The sequence below is a fragment of the Metopolophium dirhodum genome, chromosome 1 (assembly GCF_019925205.1).
Source record: "Metopolophium dirhodum isolate CAU chromosome 1, ASM1992520v1, whole genome shotgun sequence".
Lineage (NCBI taxonomy): Eukaryota > Metazoa > Arthropoda > Insecta > Hemiptera > Aphididae > Metopolophium > Metopolophium dirhodum.
Window position 1 is genome coordinate 89,504,757 of NC_083560.1, and position 21,074 is coordinate 89,525,830.

General features: G+C 28.5%; 2 protein-coding genes and 1 pseudogene across 2 annotated transcripts; 2 read left to right on the forward strand and 1 right to left on the reverse strand.

The window, feature by feature from the left end:
• Positions 1–624: 624 nt before the first annotated feature.
• Positions 625–2,579, forward strand: LOC132944453 (piggyBac transposable element-derived protein 3-like). Its single transcript, XM_061013806.1, has 3 exons — positions 625–641; positions 839–1,271; positions 1,410–2,579. Exons 1-3 carry the CDS (start codon positions 625–627, stop codon positions 2,577–2,579), a joined length of 1,620 nt encoding a protein of 539 aa, XP_060869789.1.
• A 1,805-nt stretch (positions 2,580–4,384) lies between these two features.
• Positions 4,385–5,978, forward strand: LOC132944458 (uncharacterized). The gene is made up of 3 exons (XM_061013818.1): positions 4,385–5,256; positions 5,329–5,582; positions 5,699–5,978. The coding sequence occupies exons 1-3, from the start codon at positions 4,405–4,407 to the stop codon at positions 5,976–5,978; spliced, it is 1,386 nt and encodes a 461-aa protein (XP_060869801.1). The 5' UTR covers positions 4,385–4,404.
• A 7,326-nt stretch (positions 5,979–13,304) lies between these two features.
• LOC132944467 (uncharacterized) lies at positions 13,305–19,951 on the reverse strand (annotated as a pseudogene).
• Between the last annotated feature and the right edge of the window lie 1,123 nt (positions 19,952–21,074).

Below are 21,074 nucleotides of genomic sequence, written 5' to 3' on the forward strand. Positions count from 1 at the left end.
CATTAATGAAATTTCTGGCTCTAAAATTAATAGTAATAAAGATGACATTAAAAATGTTATCTTTAACGAACAAAAATATGATGTTAACAATGATCCGTTGGCGGTGTCAAATATTTTTAATACATTTTTTATCAATATGGGAAAGAAATTAGCTGAGAGCTCTAATTATTCGACGAAAAATTATGCCTTACATCGGGATAATGAACTTTCTTTCGATAATCTTTTTTCTAAAAAAATAACAAATACTGATGTTATCAACATAATAAATAATTGCAAAGATGATACAGCTGCAGGTATAGACATGATAACAATTAAATTATTAAAATGTATTACCGAACTTATAGTGAACCCACTAGTATATATATATAACTTATGTATACAGCAAAGTATTTTTCCAGACAATCTTAAAGTAGCAGTTATTAACCCATATACACCCAGTGGCCTATATGTAGGACACCGGAAATAATTATTGCTATCGGTTTTATTTTTAGAATTTTCCCCATTTTATCGATTTAGGCTGTTAGATAATATAATAATCGACCCGATGATATTATTTTGCGTTGTATAGTCGAACGTTATTACGTGTTAGTAACATTTTGTACACCGCCTTGTTCAAATAGAAAAATGGCTTCATCGTCAAAGTAAGTGAACTATATTTTAGATTTTTTTTTTATACATAAAACACATACAATCATATATATTACTATTTACATTTTATATTTTTATAAATTAAATTAATTTATTCCACATACTTTTTCATTTATTTGCGTTTAAATATTAGTGTTCTACATGTAGGTCACTGGGATATTCTGTAGCCTAATATGTATATTTTTTTTAGATCTCTTTGTGTGAATGATATTATAAATTTGCTGGAAGCAGATGAGCTGAGTGAAGATACTATTTTCTTAGAACCTCCGGATGAAAATATTACTGACGAAGACTCTGATAACGATGAACATACAGGTGATATAAACCATTTACCTGCTAGTGTATTGAAAGCTAATGTTATTTTACCGAAAGAAATTCTCAACACCGACAATTATTACGAATCAAAAAAAAAAAAAGTTGTGACTACAAAAAAAAATCGGGTTGTAGTGGGCATGAAAAAAAGTCAAAAAGATTCATCTCAAATTTGGCGTGAAGGAGATTTAGAGACTCCTAAAATAACAGAGCTTTGGGGTCCAGATGAAAACAGTAAAATAAAATATGGCTCACTTGCGCCATTTGAACTTTTTGAATTATTTTTCGATGATCAAGTTTTTGATTCTATTGTACAATATACAAACATTTATGCTTCTTCTAAAAATATTTCCTTGGACTTGACAAAAAATGAATTGAAATGTTTTATTGCAATTCTCTTATTATCTGGGTATAATGAAATGTCTCGGCGACGTATGTACTGGGAAAAGGCCCCTGATACAAATAATGGTTTAGTGTCCAATGCTATGAGGCGAAATAGATTTGACGATATATTTCATAATCTTCACTTTTCAAACAACAACAACTTGGATAATTCTGATAAATATGCAAAAATAAGACCGTTGATTACTATGATAAATACTAGATTCCTAATGCACGCTCCTCACGAAGAATTTCATAGCATAGATGAATCCATGGTGCCATATTATGGTAAACATGGATGCAAACAATTTATCCGAGGAAAACCAATTCGTTTTGGATATAAAGTGTGGGTCGGGACATTGCGTCTAGGATATGCATTATGGATCTCTCCTTACCAAGGAAAAAATACCGGGTTCAACCAAACAGATGTCGGATTAGGAGGATCTGTTATTTTAGCTTATGCTAACCAAATTATAAACCATCGACCTGCTCCATATCATTTGGTGTTTGACAATTTTTTTACGGGTGTCACTCTTTTGGAAAAGCTCAAATCTATCAACATTCGCGCGACAGGTACAATTCGGTCAAACAGAGTTATGAAATGTCCAATTGATTTTGGAAAAATGAAAAAACAACCAAGAGGGTCTAGCTGTAGTTTTGTTTCAAATAATGCAATTTTTATTTGCTGTTGGCGTGATAATAACATTGTTTGCTTAGCTTCAAATACTATTGGGACAGATCCTATTTCTGTGGCAAACCGTTGGTCTACTTCCGAAAAAAAAAGATTACGGATTTCACAACCAAATATCGTTTCTGTTTATAACAAAAATATGGGTGGTGTAGATCGAATGGACCAAAATATATCACAATATCGTATTGGGATCAGAGGTAAAAAATGGTACTCTTCTATTGTTCTATATATTATAGACTTAGCCGTTCAAAATGCATGGCAGCTTCATAGGATGTATAATAAAAATAAAATGGATCAATTGGCATTTCGAAGAAGCATAGTTATTTCATATCTGACACGTTACAAGACAGAACCCACTCCAGGAAGAAGTGGAGGCAAACCATCCAGTGTTATTATGGAAATAAGATATGACAAATTTGAACATTATTTGATTCCCCAAGACTCTCAAACACGGTGTGGTCAATGTCATCAAAAAACAACGACAAGATGTATGAAGTGCAATATTGGTGTCCACGCAAAATGTAACGTTTTATATCACACAAAATAATGTTCGTATGTACCTAAGTAAATTCAAAAAATATACATTGTAAGCCTCTCATTATCATAATTTAAATATAACGTGTAATAATTAATTATCAATTAAAAGTATTAAATTTCAATTATTTTTATTGGTATATTTGTATATGAAAACATAATAATATTTATAATTGTTCATATGCCCAGTGTCCTATATATAGGACACTCAATAACTCTTGTATGGTATATAATTTTTTTTTTTTATAATTTTTTCAATCACATTTGGCTCCAATAATATAAGTTTATAGTAGAAAAATCAATTTTATTCACAAAAATTAACCTTGGGCGTAAATGGGTTAAACCAATTTTTAAAGCTGGAGACCGCAAAAATCTAAATAATTATAGACCAATATCTTTACTTAATAATTTTGCCAAAATACTTGAAAAAATAATTAAAATTAGACTTATCTCATTCCTAGAGAAAAACAAACTGTTATCTAAAAATCAATATGGATTTAGACCAGGTATTGGCACAGAGGATGCTCTATTTAGTACGACCCAATTTATTTTTAATGAGTTAGACAACAGTAACAAGGTGATTGCTATATTCTTGGACTTAAAAAAAGCATTTGACACTGTGAACCACAAAATTTTACTTCACATATTACCCACTTTTGGAATTAATAATCTTAGCTTAAAATGGTTTGAAAGTTACTTGTTCAATCGAAAACAAATGGTTGTAATAAATAATATAATAGGTCATGACGGTGTCGTTGAATACGGAGTCCCTCAGGGTAGTGTATTAGGTCCAATTTTATTTTTATTATACATAAACTTGGTTAGTGATTTAAGTCTGGATGGATTAGTTGTTTCATATGCTGACGATACCTGCCTACTTTTTACCGATAAGTCATGGGATGGGGCTCATGAAAAAGCGACTGCTGGGTTAAGTAAAGTTTATCAATGTCTATGTGACAGAAATTTAACACTCAACGAAGAAAAAACAATGTTTATGACGTTTTCAATTTATAAAAGTTTTCCAAATCTTAAACCTATAACAATTCATAGATGCGTTGATGGTAGTAACAGTTGTAATAACATAAATAAATGTATTGTTATCAAAGAAGTTACTAGTACTCGATATCTAGGTATCATATTTGATGAAAACTTAAGATGGAATCTTCACATTCAAAACCTAGTTGGAAAGTTACGCTCTATAACCTATAGATTCTACAAATTAAGGGGTTTAGTTCCCAAGCAAACAATGCGGGTTATTTATTTTGCTCTGTACCAATCGATATTACAATATGGTATGTTAGTATGGGGTGGTTTAAGTGATACTGTTTTATACAAATTGCAAGTTAACCAGAATAACATTATAAGAATTTGCCTAAACAAGTACTCTCTGCAAGGTTCTACGAATCAAAATTACAAGGAACTGGATGTTTTACCAACCAAATTTCTATATAAAAAAATCGGTGTTGTACTATTGAGAACGTTTTACCTTTTTAGCAACACGATTGAGAACGATGTCGGCAGATCAAAGAAACAATATTTTGTACCTTAAAATCAAACGATTGAGAACGATTTTTCTAGCGACGTTGCCATTTAATAAAATAGGCTTTTCCGCTCAAACTATTGCCGTTATATATACCTATATACCATACATATATACATAGGTACAAGTTATCGTCGATAACAACAGCTAGGCCTCGATAAGTATTACTGAATTAGTAACCAATTAGTACGTCACGATAACGATATGTACACTGTACGTATCTGCAGATATTCAGTTGTTCAGTTGACAGTGCGGTAACAACGTGTAATAGTGTATAATAGTGTAATAGTGGTTTATAATGGAAAACTTTAAAATTATTACGTCTGAACGCGGAAAAGAGCTTGCATTATTAAATAATGATAAATATTCATATGTAAGGACACGCAAAGATGGATTAATGAAATGGAAATGTTCCAATAACAGTTGTAGTGCCAGTTTATTAACAAAAATAGACAAAACTTTCCATTCGTCAAATGGTAAACATGTAAATCATGCAAGTAATAACAACGAAAAAATTGAAAGACAGATTTTGAGGGAAAATTGTAAGCGAAAAGCTGAAGAAAATACATCGACAAGACCGTTAAAAATTATTAGAACAGAGTTATTAAACAGTGACTTACCAAATATTATGAACAATGATATTACATCAGTGCGAAAGGCGATTTATGATAAAAAAAGAAAACAGTATCCAATTTATCCTACTTCTTTAAATGAAGCTATATCCCAATTAAAAAATATACAAAATAATGATTTATGTATGTTTAAAAGTGAACAATTTGTTTTTGTTCCTGAAACAAATGACTTCGTTTGTATAACAATTAGCCAAAATTTAAATTTTATATCGAAACAAACCGATTTTTTTGGAGACGGTACATACGATTTTGCACCAAAATTTTTCTTACAACTATATACATTACACACATACGTGAATGGTTTTTACGTGCCTGTTGTTTATTTTTTTTTACCAAACAAAACAAAACAAATTTACATTATGATGTGGAAGTATCTTTTGCAAATATGTCCGGCTCTAAACGTTAAAAAGCTGCATCTCGACTTCGAAATTGGTGCTCACGAAGCAGTCAAAGAAATTTTTCCCAATGTCATTATCGAAACTTGCCGTTTTCATATAGCCCAAGCTTGGTGGAGAAAGGTAAGAAATACGATAATTTTGGATTTTCACTCTAATTAATAACATTCATATTTTATATTATCTGTATGACAGATAAACGGAGAATCAAAGTTGAGAAGTGCATACAAAGACAACAATGACGAATTAGGTCAATGGCTTAAATTATTTTTTGGTTTGCCTTTTCTACTTCCCACTGATGTCGATGATGCGTTTACAAAACTTATGGCAATATGTCCAGACTTAGAAGTTGGGAGTTTATTTTCAGACTACGTATTAAACACATACATTGAAGATGATTCGCTATTTCCTCCTATTCTTTGGGCTCAAGTACCGTCATTAAACCCAAGGTACTTAATAATATATATAATAATAATAATAATGTATTCTATAGTTATTTGTAATTATATTTATCTACTTTTATTTAGTCTGCATGTTTAAAGTAATTTATTATTTTATTTTTAAGAACCACCAATGGAGCAGAAAGTTTTCACAGAACTTATAATGGACAATTTTACAGCACACATCCTCCTACACATGCAGTAATTTCTGTTTTAAAGGAAACCCAAACACAAACCGTGGCAATAATCAACTCCATTGAAAATAATATTACAAAAACCATGGCCAGAAAAGATTATAATCGTATTGTTTCAACAATTAATTTATATAAAGAGTTTGAACAAAATAAGGACATTATATGGTATTTAAAATTAACCGGAAATAAGTACTTAGGAAAAAAATATTGATTTTTTAAATTTTTAATCCTAAGCTGACAAATAAAATATATAAATATATTGTAAATAAATTTTAATTTTTTTAATTTTTTATCTTAAGCTGACAAATATGTTGTATATAAATATAATTTTTTTTTTACTTTTAATCTTAAAAAATAGATATCTTATATATATTGTATATTGTATTTTTATTATTTTTATTTTTAATTAATGTAGCAACGTTGCATAAAAGTTAGCAGGTAAGAACGTTCTCAATCGTGCTATTAAAAAAGGTACGGCCGATAAGGACCGTTCTCAATCGTGTTCTACCCAAAAAAATTGCCATTTTGTTCACTCTAAAAAGGTTCACTCAAGATAAAGATAACAAATTGTTGGAAGGTAAAAGAGAAATAACACGGTATAATATACCTGTCAAATATTCGAATAAATCTTTTGGTCAATCTTTTGTAAATTATTTGGGCCCAGTGTATTTTAACGGTATGCCATGTCAATATAAAAAAAATATTCACTGTTCCAAAATTAATGTTAAAAAAATTGGCTATTTTCTCAATTAACCTAACTTTCTCATATCCTTTGCTATATTTTATATTTTATATATTTTGTTATTTTATTTTATCATTTTTTCTTTTTTTTTTATATTCTATATTTAATATGTTATATGTAATATTTAATATCATCTCTCATTCTTACAATTTTTCTATTGTTAAAAATATTTATTTATCTGTATTAATCTTTTTTTTATTTTTATTTTTTCTCATTAGGTACTTCTATTGTTCATTCATCACTTACTGTGCTACTCATATAATTTAATGTATATAGTTCTTAATTAATTAAATATTATTACTCTCTATCTCTAACACAAGCTAAAAGCTTAAAAGAGATAGATAACCATGTAACCTAACGTAATATTTTTGTATCCTATGTAATCTATGATGGTTTTTGAAAAAAAAAAAAAAAAACAAATTAGATGAAAGTAACATTTTGTGAAAAATTCCCGTTTTTAGGTTTTTTGCAATTATCTCTTTAAATATTAAAGACACAAAAAAAATGTTATATCACTAAAATTGATCCAATTTATTTTATCTAAAATAAATGTAACTATAAAATTTTGCGTTAAGCCAACTCATTTTGAATAAATTAAGAAAACATATAAAAATAACTAATTTTTCTGAAAAACAAATTTAATAATATTTAAATAAATTATACTAATAGTTTTATTACCAAGAAAAGTTAATTTATTTAAGTAAATATTCTAGGGATAGTTTTATTTTTATTTTAACATGATAATATAATTGACGACGGTCGCCTGTAGGTCAAATCATGTCGGTGCATGCCAAATCGACTTCGGCGTTCAACGTGTTAAATAGATATTATGTAGTGCTATCTATAATAGTTTCGTTCTAACCGAGCAACGCGTTCAGTACGTCAATATACTTTCTAGTTTCTACCTCATTATAATTATTTTATTAGTTTTAAATAGTTATTAGCTATATAAAAGTATTCATAATGTCATCATCTCGACAAGAAATTTATCTTGTGGGCCATCATAAGCACCAAATAACAGTAGTAAACTACCATCAAATGGAGATTGTTTACGGGTTTTGTTTTATAACATGCGAATTGTTGGTTTTAACTTAGACACTAGTGGAAATTTAGTCATTGAAGAGTGTAATATTTTTTGGAAAAAAGCTCGGATTCCAACACAAGAGCCCCATAAATGTAAATTAAAACTCAAAAAGTTGTACGAATTATGGCAAAATTTATCCAAGAGTATTAATAAAACGAGTGAAGTTTTAATTAATAAGCGTTTAGAGTTTTCACTTTTCAAGCTCCATGAATGATTTATTTGATATATCACATAATAATGCATTAATAATAATGACCGTTGAAGAAGATAAACAGTTTTTAATAAAACAACGTGAGAAAGGACGTACGGGTTGCATGATTGGTATTGATAAAAATGGAGAAAAATTGGAAAAAAGGCGACAACAACGATTAGATAGAGAAAAAGAGAGAAAACGTAAGTGTTCAGATACTCCAACTACTTCAGCTACTGAAAGTAAGTTTTTAATATAATTAAAATAAAACTTACCATTAATTTTTCTATTTATTTTAGTGAACTTCGACATAACGAATTCTGAAGAAGAAGGAGATAGCAGTGAAAATGAGTCCGTCCAAGAGCAAGAAACCAATATTTCAAACCCCATAAAAAGAGCTCGTAAACAATTGTTGACTCCACGTTTAGCTACAGCATTAGATAAATGTAAAATTAGCGAAAGAGATTGTTTACACTTAATTATGGCATTTATGGAAGCTGTTTCTTTAGATCCGTTGACTTATGTTATAAACAGAACGTCTATAAGAAACCAACGTAATATTTTTCGAAAAATATATACTGAAAAAATAAAATAAAATTTCAGTAAGCTGAATGCCCAAGTAATCACTGTACATTGGGATACTAAATTACTACATGATTTAACCGGCAGACCATTAGAAAGACTGTCTATAATTGGAACAAGTACAAATATTGAACAATTGCTGGGAGTTCCAGAAATACCAGCTGCAACTGGAAATGAAGTCGCGTCAGCAATATACGACACATTCCAAGACTGGAATTTAATAGAAAATGTTCAAGCTTTTGGTTTTGACACAACAGCGTCAAACACTGGCAGATTGAAAGGAGCTTGTACACACATAGAAAAGTGTAGTAGATTTAACACACCAACGTGAAGGGCTACGGGGAAAAACGATAATAGTAAAAAAAAAATAATAATCAGATAATATAATATCTTGTTTGTTAGTTTTTGAACGAATTGTGACGTGAATCGAGTTAGGGAAAAAAGATCACGGTCAATGATATTATACAGGTTTAAATATTACCATGACGGCAAAAAAAGATCAGAGTCCGAGCGGAAACGTGAAAAAATGATCAAAGTCAAGTGTATGGTTTTTATTTTTAGTACGTAATTTTGAAGTTATTTATAAGATCGATAACAACCGTTGTTATGTTATTTGATTGTTGCGTTTTGATATTATTATATTATTATTTGTAGTACGTGCGACGATTTCATAGTGAAATGGCGTAATAACAGTATAGTTTGATCGTATTTTACGTATCACGTGTTGAAGTGTTAATTTTTCATTAATACAGAACTGAGCTAAGTTTTTTTTTAAATGGACACCAGCTTTAGTGATTCTAGTGCTGAATTTGAAGAGAACAATGCTAATCATGTCAAAAAACGAAAAAAAAACCGGAAGATTGAGTGAAGTAATGAAAAAACTTCGTGCAACGTCAAACGAGGTAGGGAGCGACTGTCGTTGTAAGAGGCATAAATGTTTCGATGTTATTTCTCCTGAAAAAAGAAATAGAATCATTAAAGATTTCACTCGTATTTAGAATGCAATAGAGACATGGGAAAAATAAATTCTAAATCTTATACCGAACTACCTGATGACTGGAGGAATATCTTTCTACAGAGCCGTCAAAAACCAACACCTTTTAATGTTATTGACTGTGCCATTGAAGTCGAGTTCAAGACGTGGACAGATTATTTTTCAGATTTATACTCAACGAAAAACCCGATTCCAACGAGACCCATTCGAGTGCTACTTATTGAGGAAAGTAAACCTCGATTTATAAACCATAAGTCCACATATCATGGGCCTTACTTATCAGCTGTCATCACTCGCGCCACTAATAAAAGGAATCGAAAAAATAAAATAAATAAGAATACTACTCTTCGTTCTTTATTTCTTTGGTTTTTGAGTTCTGAAACTTTAAAATTGCAATACTGAACATTTTAGTAATATTGACTATTATCGTTTTTCCCCGTAGCCCTTCACGTGTTAATGTAATACACATTTGCACGTCGTTTTTCGCTCATAGCTCAATTGTAGTTGATGTAACTACATTTTATTGTTAAAACATTGAATTTATTGTAAATGCTTGATTTGTACGCCCAAACTCTATTAATGGGTGGATACAACAACAACAGTATTCAAAATAACTATGTAATAAATCACAATGACGATTTTAACAAATGTAATAATAACACCATTATAGGTTATTCCGATTCCACTTATAGTCAAAATAATATGTATAAAAATAATTAATTTTAACAAATACTTTTAAGTTATATTGACTCCATTTGTAATTAGTGTAATTTTTTGCAATTTGTAGAACTAACACATTTTAATAGTTATATTCACTCCATTAAATCTCAATAAATTTGTTATAACATACATTTTTTAGTTATATTGACTCCATATGTGTTCAGAGTAATTTATAAGAATTGTGTAGAAATAACAGAGTTCAAAATGAATATTCACTTCATTAAATGTCAATTAAACTTACCTATTACAGATGCTTATATGCATATATTTTTTTCTACTACTGTGCCACGGCATCATGATTTATTAAATACACAACATCATAGTATAGAAAAGACCATGGAAACAACATTTTGTTTATGGTATCAATTATTTGTAAGTGTACATACACTTGGCATGTACCTACACTTATAAATATAAGTATATACGTACATAAGATCTAAAAGGTAAATGATTTAACTCTCTAGTTGGGTATAATTTTGTTTTATTAAATGTAACAAAAATATATAATTAATTTACATAAATGAAATAAATATAAATATACAATAAATTATAAAACAATTAAACAATTAAATAATAATAAGCTCCATAAGTAATATATACTATAATGCATATCTTAATGACACAAACAGATTTCCATTTTCTAAAGTCCTAATGGTTGTAGGAGTAGGATCGGGTAAATCTATTATGTAACAACCACCAAATTTAAGGTCAGAATTTAATTTAACTTCATATGCATAATAATGACTTTCAAAACCTACAGTTATTATTTGCTTACATATGAAATATGGTATTTGTAATTCACCAATAAATATTTTTATTATTTCTCCAAAAATGCAATTATCTAAATTTACCTCTAATACTAATATCATACCAGGTTGGTATAATATTCCTTTATAATCCAACCATGATACATAGAATTTTAACTCAGCAGGAATTTTATTTAAAAAAGTTGATGGCAATTCTACAGTTGGAGCAATTATAAATCTTTTGCTCATTTTTAAATCTGGTCCTAAACCAGACATAGTCAAATATCGACTTGCCATTTGCAGTTGAATTTTATTTGCAAGAGTGTGACCAAGGTTGATTCTACAAGGAATTGAATTTGCAAAAGCTTTTAATACCTTATGCTTGGCTTCAAATCTAATAGAAGAAGTCAATATTAAAGGTCCATTTTTAATTAAAAGTCTTCCATAATGGGTTAACATGTGAAATTTAGGTTTAAGATTACTTCCAGATAATAATAAATAAAGTCTATTATGTTCCGCCACTATTTGGTCTAATAAATGAGAACATTCAGATTGAATTATTCTTGCACAGCATATATCGACAATTTTTCGCAAAGCTATATACAACTTCCAAACATGGGTTTCAATAGGAACTAGTTCACCAACAATTAATGCAAAATACCTAACAAGACAAAGCATTTCAGAAGATGACATAGTTATGTATCCTTTATTTAAATGATTTTGGTTAATTGGGGGAGGTGAATTTTTTTTTTCTGTAACTCCATATTCAAATAATATTATTCGTTTATTTAAATTTTCTAATGTTATACATTTATCATTTATTAATTGTGTAATTATAACAGCCATATCATAACGGGCAACTCCCTCTGTTACATCGTGCATAAAATCGCATACGCTATTAGTTATTACATGATAATTAGGAATATCATTAAACACACAAAGTTCATTTACACCTGTTTCAGATACATTGGCCTGAAGGACATCTAATTTATAGTTTTCTTCATTTCTAAGTGATTCTGTACATTCTAAAAGCATCTTTTGAAGACTTGCTTTATGGGAGCGACAAATTCTACAACAATAATTGGCTGAAAAACTTGTCACAAAGCCTAATATGGAATTAAGGCCCAAATTGTCACCTAAGACTAGTCCAAGAACAAAATACACCTGAATAATATTAGAATTAATTGTAATAGTTATTCCATTTTCTTGTAGGTCAATTAAATCATTAATCAGAGCAGTAAACATAGTTTTATTATTGAATTTTGAATTTCCTAGATCTGACGAGTGAAATAAGAATGCAGCAAATATATTATCTAATGTTGATAAATATTCTGGGGGGAAAGCAAGAATTGTATAATATACACAGCCCATCTTATGTATACCAGAGTGCGATCCTAATGGGTTTCCTATTTCAACATCATCGTAATACAAGAATATAGGAAAAACTATTTTATTACTAAATTTATGTTTGATAGACTTCCAAGTAGTACCGTTTAGAAATGATGAAAGTATTTGATTTTGATTATTAGAAGCTTCAGTGTACTGAAAGGCTGTTTCGAAAACGCCAGGAAATTCAAATAATAATTTAAGATTTTGTTTAATTGATAACAAATGTCCTTGAACTGGTACCATTATTTGTCGATCTATGCCTGATATATTTTTTTTTTCAATTATGTGACCTATCACTATTGTTTTGGGTTTAAAAAACAAATTATTAGCCTCAAGAAGTTTAAATCTCTGATATTCAGTTTTGAAATTGAAAAAAGGATTAGCCAAAGTATCAAATAAATAACCTAATTCATTTTTTTCAGAATTACTGCACTCTTTTAAATGAGGCATCACCATGTTTTTTAAGAATAAAACAATACCACTAGAAAATAAATCTGATACCCCATCTACTATTTCCTGCATTAAAGTCTCAGTTACAGTAGGTTTTTTATATAGATTGGTCACAAATCGCAATACACTTTTAGTTATAATATTTTTATAAGATGTATTTGAATTGTTTAAGGTATTTACAGAACTATTTGTTTGATTTTGCTCATGTTCAGGTTCAGATAAATGATTATCAATGGTATCAGACAATTCTAATACTGAAGTACCTAAGTTATTCATTTCAACACCATAGGTGGTAGTTACTGGAGAAGTATGAAATTTCATCAAATGTTTTCTAAATTTATCAGACCCTTGAACATCTGTCGCACACCTATCTTGCCTACATGCATATACTGATTGGCTATCATAATGATGATATATTCTTAAATGTAAAATAAGTTGATTAATTGTAAGACAATTTAATGAACAGATGGAACATAAATACATAATAAAGTTTATTTCAATTTACTAAAATATATAAAATAATAGCATGTAATAACTGTTTAAGGTTTAAGCCTTGGAAAGTTGATATAAATAAAATAACTTAAGAATTTCCTATTCTTAAACAAAAATGAAATAAAAATAAAATTGTAAATGACAATTATTATGAATTAAGATTAGATGTAACAGAAGTAGTTATAGAAGTTGATTTATCGTGTTTTGTGAACAATTTAAATAACTTTTGTTGAATAACAAGCCAAGGGTCATAACATTCCACAGGGTAAGCACAGTTAAATACAAAATATGCCTTAAAACAAATTTCAAGAGCTTTTAAAGGACAGTCAAAACACCATAACTTTTTATTTACCCTAATGTAACATGAATCAATGGAGCTGAAATCTTTTCCAACAAAGATTATATAAGGCTGTATTGTAGCTCCATATTGGCTATATTTTAAACGCCTCTTATCAATATCTTCTTGAAGACCAATCAGGTTCTATTTAAATTAAACATCATTAATACATTTATTCATGAACTTATTTCAAATCAGAAACTTACGGTACAAAAATAAGTGAATGCAGAAGAAGATTCTAATAATGAAGGCTTCCAGCATTTATTTTTTCCATTAGGTAAAATATTTTTCATCAATGTTTTGGTTGGAATCAAATAAGGAATTAAAAGTAATTTTAAAACATTTACTGTTTTTAAATCTAAAATAATAATAATTACAATAACAATTAATATATAATATGCAACAATACTATCAATAATAATACCCAATCATAATATTTTACTTTCATATAGATATAGGTACTACTAAATTTTATTCTGACTATTCATTTACACTAAATTGATAGTGCCAATCTACATTATGAAATTAACTTGATTGTTACCGAGACTTTTACTAACTAAGTAAAATTATGTCTAAAAATTAAAATAGGTTTTTTCCTCTTCAATGGGTACAAAAAAAGTAATTTTTAACTTTAAACATAGAAGTAAATGTGTTGAGTCCAAAATCATGATTTTTGATAATGAGCATTTTAAAATTTTTAAGCTTTACACGTGTTCATTGGATGTACTTAAATAAATTTGAAAAACTAATTGGACTTAGTTAATTATAGCACATTACAGACTTTTATCCAATATTATATATACAATACGTATATGAATCAACCAAAAATAACAATTTGTACTTAAAAGCGTTTTGTGTGAACACAGAGTGCTTTAATAACTTAACTTAAGGAGGTAAAAATGAGTTAACTTTCCCTAGATTTCTACACTGAGCTACCTAACCTGATAGTTATTCATATTATACTATGCTTACTTCCATGGAGTTCAGCTGAATCCAAATTTGTTAATAGATTAGAAGACACTTCCCAACTGTTTAAAAAACAATTAAAGTCCTTGAACAAATCATGTGATTCAGGATACCCAATACGGAAATCTTCAACAATCTGTCCAAAATAATAATAATTTGAATACATTTATTATTACAATATATTTAATAATATACAAATTGACATAGTAATATTTATATATATATATATTGATTGTTAATTTTAGGGAGAGATTACTGTTACTAGACCACTAAATTTCATTGGTTGTATTCAACTGAAAGATTTTAAAAGTCAACAAAATATCCTATAGCATTTCTTATATCTGACTAACCTAATATTAGTATCATTTAGATTAAACTCAACTATTATAGTTTGAAAAAATTATTAAAACTGATAAAATAACATACCAATTCATAACCAGTTGGACACTGAAGTGCAGGCCAAGATTAAAAAAAATCTGCTAAATATTTATTGCTAGGCTCTAAAATTTCATGTTTTCGTAGCTCATAAGTTAACTGCCATTTGGACAAAACAATTACAAAATTTTCTGTCAACCCTTCATTTGCCAACCATCGCTTAATAGCCAATGTATCTTCTACAGCATGTAAAATTTAAAATAAATATTATTAATAACTTACAAGTAATAAAAATAACAATTATTTATTTGTATTAAATTATAAATACCAGAAAATGAAATATCTGTAGCTGAAAGTTGTAGGTTCTTTACAACTGAAGAAGAACTTATAGCACCAACTGTCCTTAAGCGCCTAGCTACATTCTTCCACCTTTCTATAAATTTTCCTTTTGCATGGGTTTGAGTAGGTCCCTCTGACCTTGCTGGTATAAAGTAAACACTCTAAATTCAAAATAAAAATAAAAACTATTTATCTGAGGTAAAATTAATTATATTTTTATATTTTTATATTTTTATATAATTAACTATAAGAAAGTATTGTGTGTATACTATTTATTACCTTATGCTCTTTGGGAAATACTTGCACTATCAAATCAGATATTTTACGAAAAAATAAATCATTACCCCTGTAATATTTCAAAATAGTACCAATTTAAGTAACTATTTTAAATATAATAAGTAACTATGTTTTATTCATACTTGCTCTGATCCTGGAATAGATTATTTATTAAGAGTTGTGTGAGTATGTTCTGAGCTTCGTCAGATAAAAACCCACAATTTTTTTTTTGAATCCGCAAGTACATATCTACCATCATTTGTTGTATGCAATTTTTCTAATAGTGTCTATAATTATAATAGTTTAACTATTGATATTTATTGTAATGGAATTTCATAAATCATTTGTATTTTAACAAGTTTACTTAAGTACCTAATTATTTGTATTTCATGCAATAAAAAATAGGTAAAAATGAATTGACTTTTTTTTAAGTAAATATTTATGAATTAGGGTACCTAAGTAGATAATTTATTACTCAAAACAAAAATTAACGATTTATTTTTAATACTTTCAGTAAGTCTATAAAATAATTATAATGTAATATTAATAATTATTATTACAATAGTTTATGTTTAACTATCACCATTTATATAAATTACAGTTCTCAGACTATAAAATTGGGGAGGAAATGTATTAATTGTTTATGAATGTAATATGATCAACTCTAAAATTGTATTAGAAAATATTGTAATTTAATTCAACTCACTTCAATCGTCCATTGCATAGGCTTAAATAAACCATATTTACTATGATCACTTTTTGGACTTTTTGTGTTAATTTTATTGCAAGATGAAATGTCTGCTAGTAACAAATTCTGTGGACCCGGTACTATATTATTTACGTTTACAAAAAGTGGAGGAGTTGACTGCACCGAAGTTGTGTCTAAAGAATCCGCGAAAGCACAATAAAGAAACTGCGGCAGTAAAATAATAGAATTAATTTAAAAATCACTAGATAGTAAAATCGAAACCGTTATGGATTAATATTATACTTACTTCGTCTTGAAACAAATCCATCGTGATTTACGAAGCTAGATGCACATTCGTCGGAGAGCATAAATGATTGAATGAATCGATGTATGTGATATTAAAATAAATGAAAAATACAAAACACGCCGAATAACGTAAATATTGACAGAAATATCTGTCCATAATCATTATACTTGGAGAAAATAATATTCCTGTGGTCAAATCTAAATTTAGATTGCTATTATTAATTATTATCAGCTCGAGAGTTATATTAACATTTAGATATTCAGATATAACTCTAAATGGTGTTGATTTAACAATATTGTCAGCTATCAAATTAATTATCTTTAGAACTTATTGTTTGTATTAGGTACATAAATGTTATTTTAACACTTTAATAAATTATTTAAAGATACAGGAAACTCAATTTAAGATTTGTATATTCAACTCTTCAGCTTAAGTAAAATTAACAACAAAATTACTAAAACTTAATTCATACCAAAATTCGATTTAAATATAATCAACTTTTGAAATGATTTAAATTGTTGGTAATTTAAACCATGTGTGTTGTTAAACAATATTATTTAGTTCAACTCTCCGTTTCCATTATTTAAACTACATTAAATTCTTAATTTAATATTCATACATTCAAAAACTTAACAGAAGTAAAATTAACGCCAATATTTCTATGTGTGTACTATACTAGAGCAGAAAATAGAAAGAGACGTATTATACTTTGGATGTCGCCATCATGTGTTCGAAATTATACTGACAGCAGTTTTTACAAAATGTAGATTTACCGTATCTGGACCAGACATACCTTTATTCAAAAGATTTCAGACTAGTTGGTCCAAAATAAATGCTCACAATTTTGTTCCGGGCATAGATAGTAGGTACTGGAGTACAAGAGGTCTTCAAAAATAATTTAGATGATATTTTAATGTCACTTAAAGTTGCCATTTCTAAAAAACTACCCCGTGAAGACTATCGCAAACTTTTGGATTTGTCTATTATTCATCTTGGTGGTGTGCCTCCAGGTGGAATACATTTTAGGAAACCTGGAGCATATCACATGGCTAGGTGGATGGCAAAAGCCATATACACTTTAAAATTATATCTATTTCGAACAGAATTTAAATTATCAAAATTAGAAGAAAAGTCGTTATTTCAAATTACGTCATTTATTGTAAAATGTTATGTAATATATTGGATGTATACTGTTGAGGCCGCATCCGCCCCATTAAATTACATCAAGTTTCTAAGAGAATTAAAAAAATCTGAAGAAATAGATAAAATCGTATCAGAAGTGCCCATTAGTATATTTATTAATCACCTTTATTATTTAACCGAAGAGTGTGCTGCATTTGCATTATTTGATGAAAGTATTGATGTTAACACTAAAGTAATGATGGCAAAGATTATAAATGAGCAAATCAATATCGATGAGCCTGAAGTTCACGCGAAAAAATTGAACTTAAAAATTAGTGAAATAACAACTTTTTTAAGCAAACCAGACAAAGAAATTTTAATATCACAAGTCGAAAATCGGAAAATATATTTCATCGTTTTAAAATTGAAAACTTTTTACATATTCATCCGTCTGTATGGTTAAACTCAAGTACTTATCAAAAAGGAAAAAATATTATTGAACAACTAAAAATTGTCAACGATTCAGCTGAAAGAGGCGTAAAACTTGTTGAAGATTATAATAACAGTATTACGAGAGACGAAATTCAAAAACAATTTTTATTACAAGTAAGTAATTTAAAAATTCTAAAAATATATTATATTGTACTTCAAAATAAACCAAGTTTTTGTTTATATTGTTTCAGACGGTCAAAGACTATAGATCTACGTATCCTGAAACAACAAAAAGTGCTTGGCAACTCCTTTCAAAATTTAAATACAGGATAACAAAAGTATATTTTTATCAAATTTGTTTTTCAGAAAAATTAGTTATTTTTATATGTTTTCTTAATTTATTCAAAATGAGTTGGCTTAACGCAAAATTTTATAGCTACATTTATTTTAGATAAAATAAATTGGATCAATTTTAGTGATATTATATTTTTTTGTGTCTTTAATATTTAAAGAGATAATTGCAAAAAACCTAAAAACGGGAATTTTTCACAAAATGTTACTTTCATCTAATTTGTTTAGCTTTTACAAAAAAATATTGACTGTACAAAAAATGTATAAGAACACTTTTTTTAGTAATTAACAAATTCTACAAAAAGTTTCTTATGACTTTTTCGAAAAAACCAAAACTTGCGCAAAAATATTTAAAAAACTAAAAAAGCTTACGTTTTCTCTAAACTTTGAGTTTAGAGCGCGTTCTGTTAATCGTGTTATATAAAGCTCAAATTTTGTAGATCTTATTTTTAGACCCATAGGAAAAAATTCCTGGGTGGCACTCCTCGAATTTTAAGACTTTAAAAATAAGGGGCACCCTACTGTACACTTGATATATTATTACTTTTTACACTACGCGAAAATTCAGTAGACTCTTCAAAACATCTATTTTCATTAAGGATTTGATAGAATTCACTATCACTGCCATCAGTTTCATCATCAGAATTGTTAAAACCAGAGGTCGTACTTTCAATCGAATTTAATATTTCACATTCAGAAATGAATAGTTTTTTACAAAAACGTACAGTATCTTACTGGTGCCCAACTAAGTTTGAATTTGGAATGACTGATGGAAGCCAAGATGAAAGCTTTACTCTTTGGGTGTTCTAAGTCAAATAAGTAAATGAATCTTTTTTCGAGACTAACAATTAATAAATGGGCCAATTTTTTACAATATATTAAATGTGTTAACTGAATTAACTTGAGCCTTAAAGCAATAATTGTAGGTGCAACAAATCCTAAGAAACAAGATTGTTCACCCTGTAACTTGTTAAGGGCTAAAGCTAAAGGCTCCATGATTAAGCAATATTCTTCGAGGAACTTCCATTCGGATATTTTAAGTTTCTTTAGTTTTAATTCCTCAAATGCATTTAAAAGTTTATCTTTATGAGTAAAAACTTTTTTAACTGCAAAAAATAGTAAATTCCAACTTGTCATAATGGGCACCGGAAATTTACAGTTACATATATCAAAAATTTTGTCTGATGCAACAGAACTCCTACTGACTGAATTCCAGAAAGAGTATAATTTTTCAAACACAGGCTTAGATATTTGTTTATAAGAATGGTCTTCAATTTTATTTACATCGGTAGTCGCGATTAAACTCAAAGTATGAGCAGAACATGTCAGATGATCTGGTAAGAAGATTTCATCTTCATTATCAGAAGAATTAATTAATTAATCTGAATTTGAAAATATAGTTGACAATTCTATAATATCAATATTTTCATAAGTATCATCAACCTCTAAATTATTTTCTTCATTACTTGATTCATCGTTATCACTACAAAACCAGTTAATTGTTAAATTATTTGAGTTGGAAGACTTTGACTGTGGCTGAATTGAAAATGTTCGAAAGGCTTTATCGATTATTGATGCATTATCGGTTACACAATGAGACATTTTAGAACTATTGATGTCGAATATTTTAGTAATTTTATTTATAACCTCAGCAATATTCAAATATGTGTGACTACCTTTAATACGCTTACAACCCAATACGTACGAATGTCTATTAAAATCTTTTTCATTAATGAAATGACAGGTCATTCATGCCTAAATAGCTTTTATTATTACATGACCATATATCAGCTGTTGTACAAATAAATGATTGCTCTGAAATACATTTTGTTAACATTGTAACATAGGACATGTACCTTAAGAGGACGCCACACCGATAGCGAAACGCATACAACGACCGAGAGAACGCACTGTTAGGTGTTTTCGCGATGCGCAAGCACGCGACGTTTAAGCCGCGCCTACTACTCGTCGTCGGTAGCCGACCGACGATTGTGCACATTCAGAGCGATGCTTATTAAATACTGAACCTCCGCCTGCGTCAGGTTGCGTCGATATAAAACGCATAGGTAAATACCATCGTAATATTTTTGATACACCCAAGTTTCTACGCAATTTGTATCTATTGTGTTATTAGGTATACTACTTCCTACTTTATAAAAAGTATATATCAATATATTATATAATAATATATAACAATAACCTAAATGAATATTATCTTAAATCTAACATAGTAACATTTCAATAACAACACATAATATAATATTTTGTAATAACAGTAAACTTTTTTAATTATTTTTTTTTCTATCGTTTGAAATCATATTTTTTTTTTATTCTATCGGATTCTCTTATATCTGCCTTGAGCTTAGGGTATAATGGATCGACAATCTCTGGGAGTAAACATTCTTCGTAAAATCTAAAATAAAAATAATAATTTCGGTAAAAGAAATAATTATGGATTAAAAATTAAAATATATTATGATAAAGCAACAAACGTTTTCAATTTGTGGACCATTTTATTTTCCCAAAATGAATTGTCATATTCAATTATTTCAATATTCGTCCAGTTTGGAGTGTATATCACAAAGTAGCACATCTGTCTTCGAGATAAATGAAACCGTCCCATTATTTGAAAGTAATATGCATGTTCTAATTTTAGCTTAATTGATCCATGGATTATTTTACAATACTGTAGCTGTACATTTAAAACAAAATACAATTATTTAAT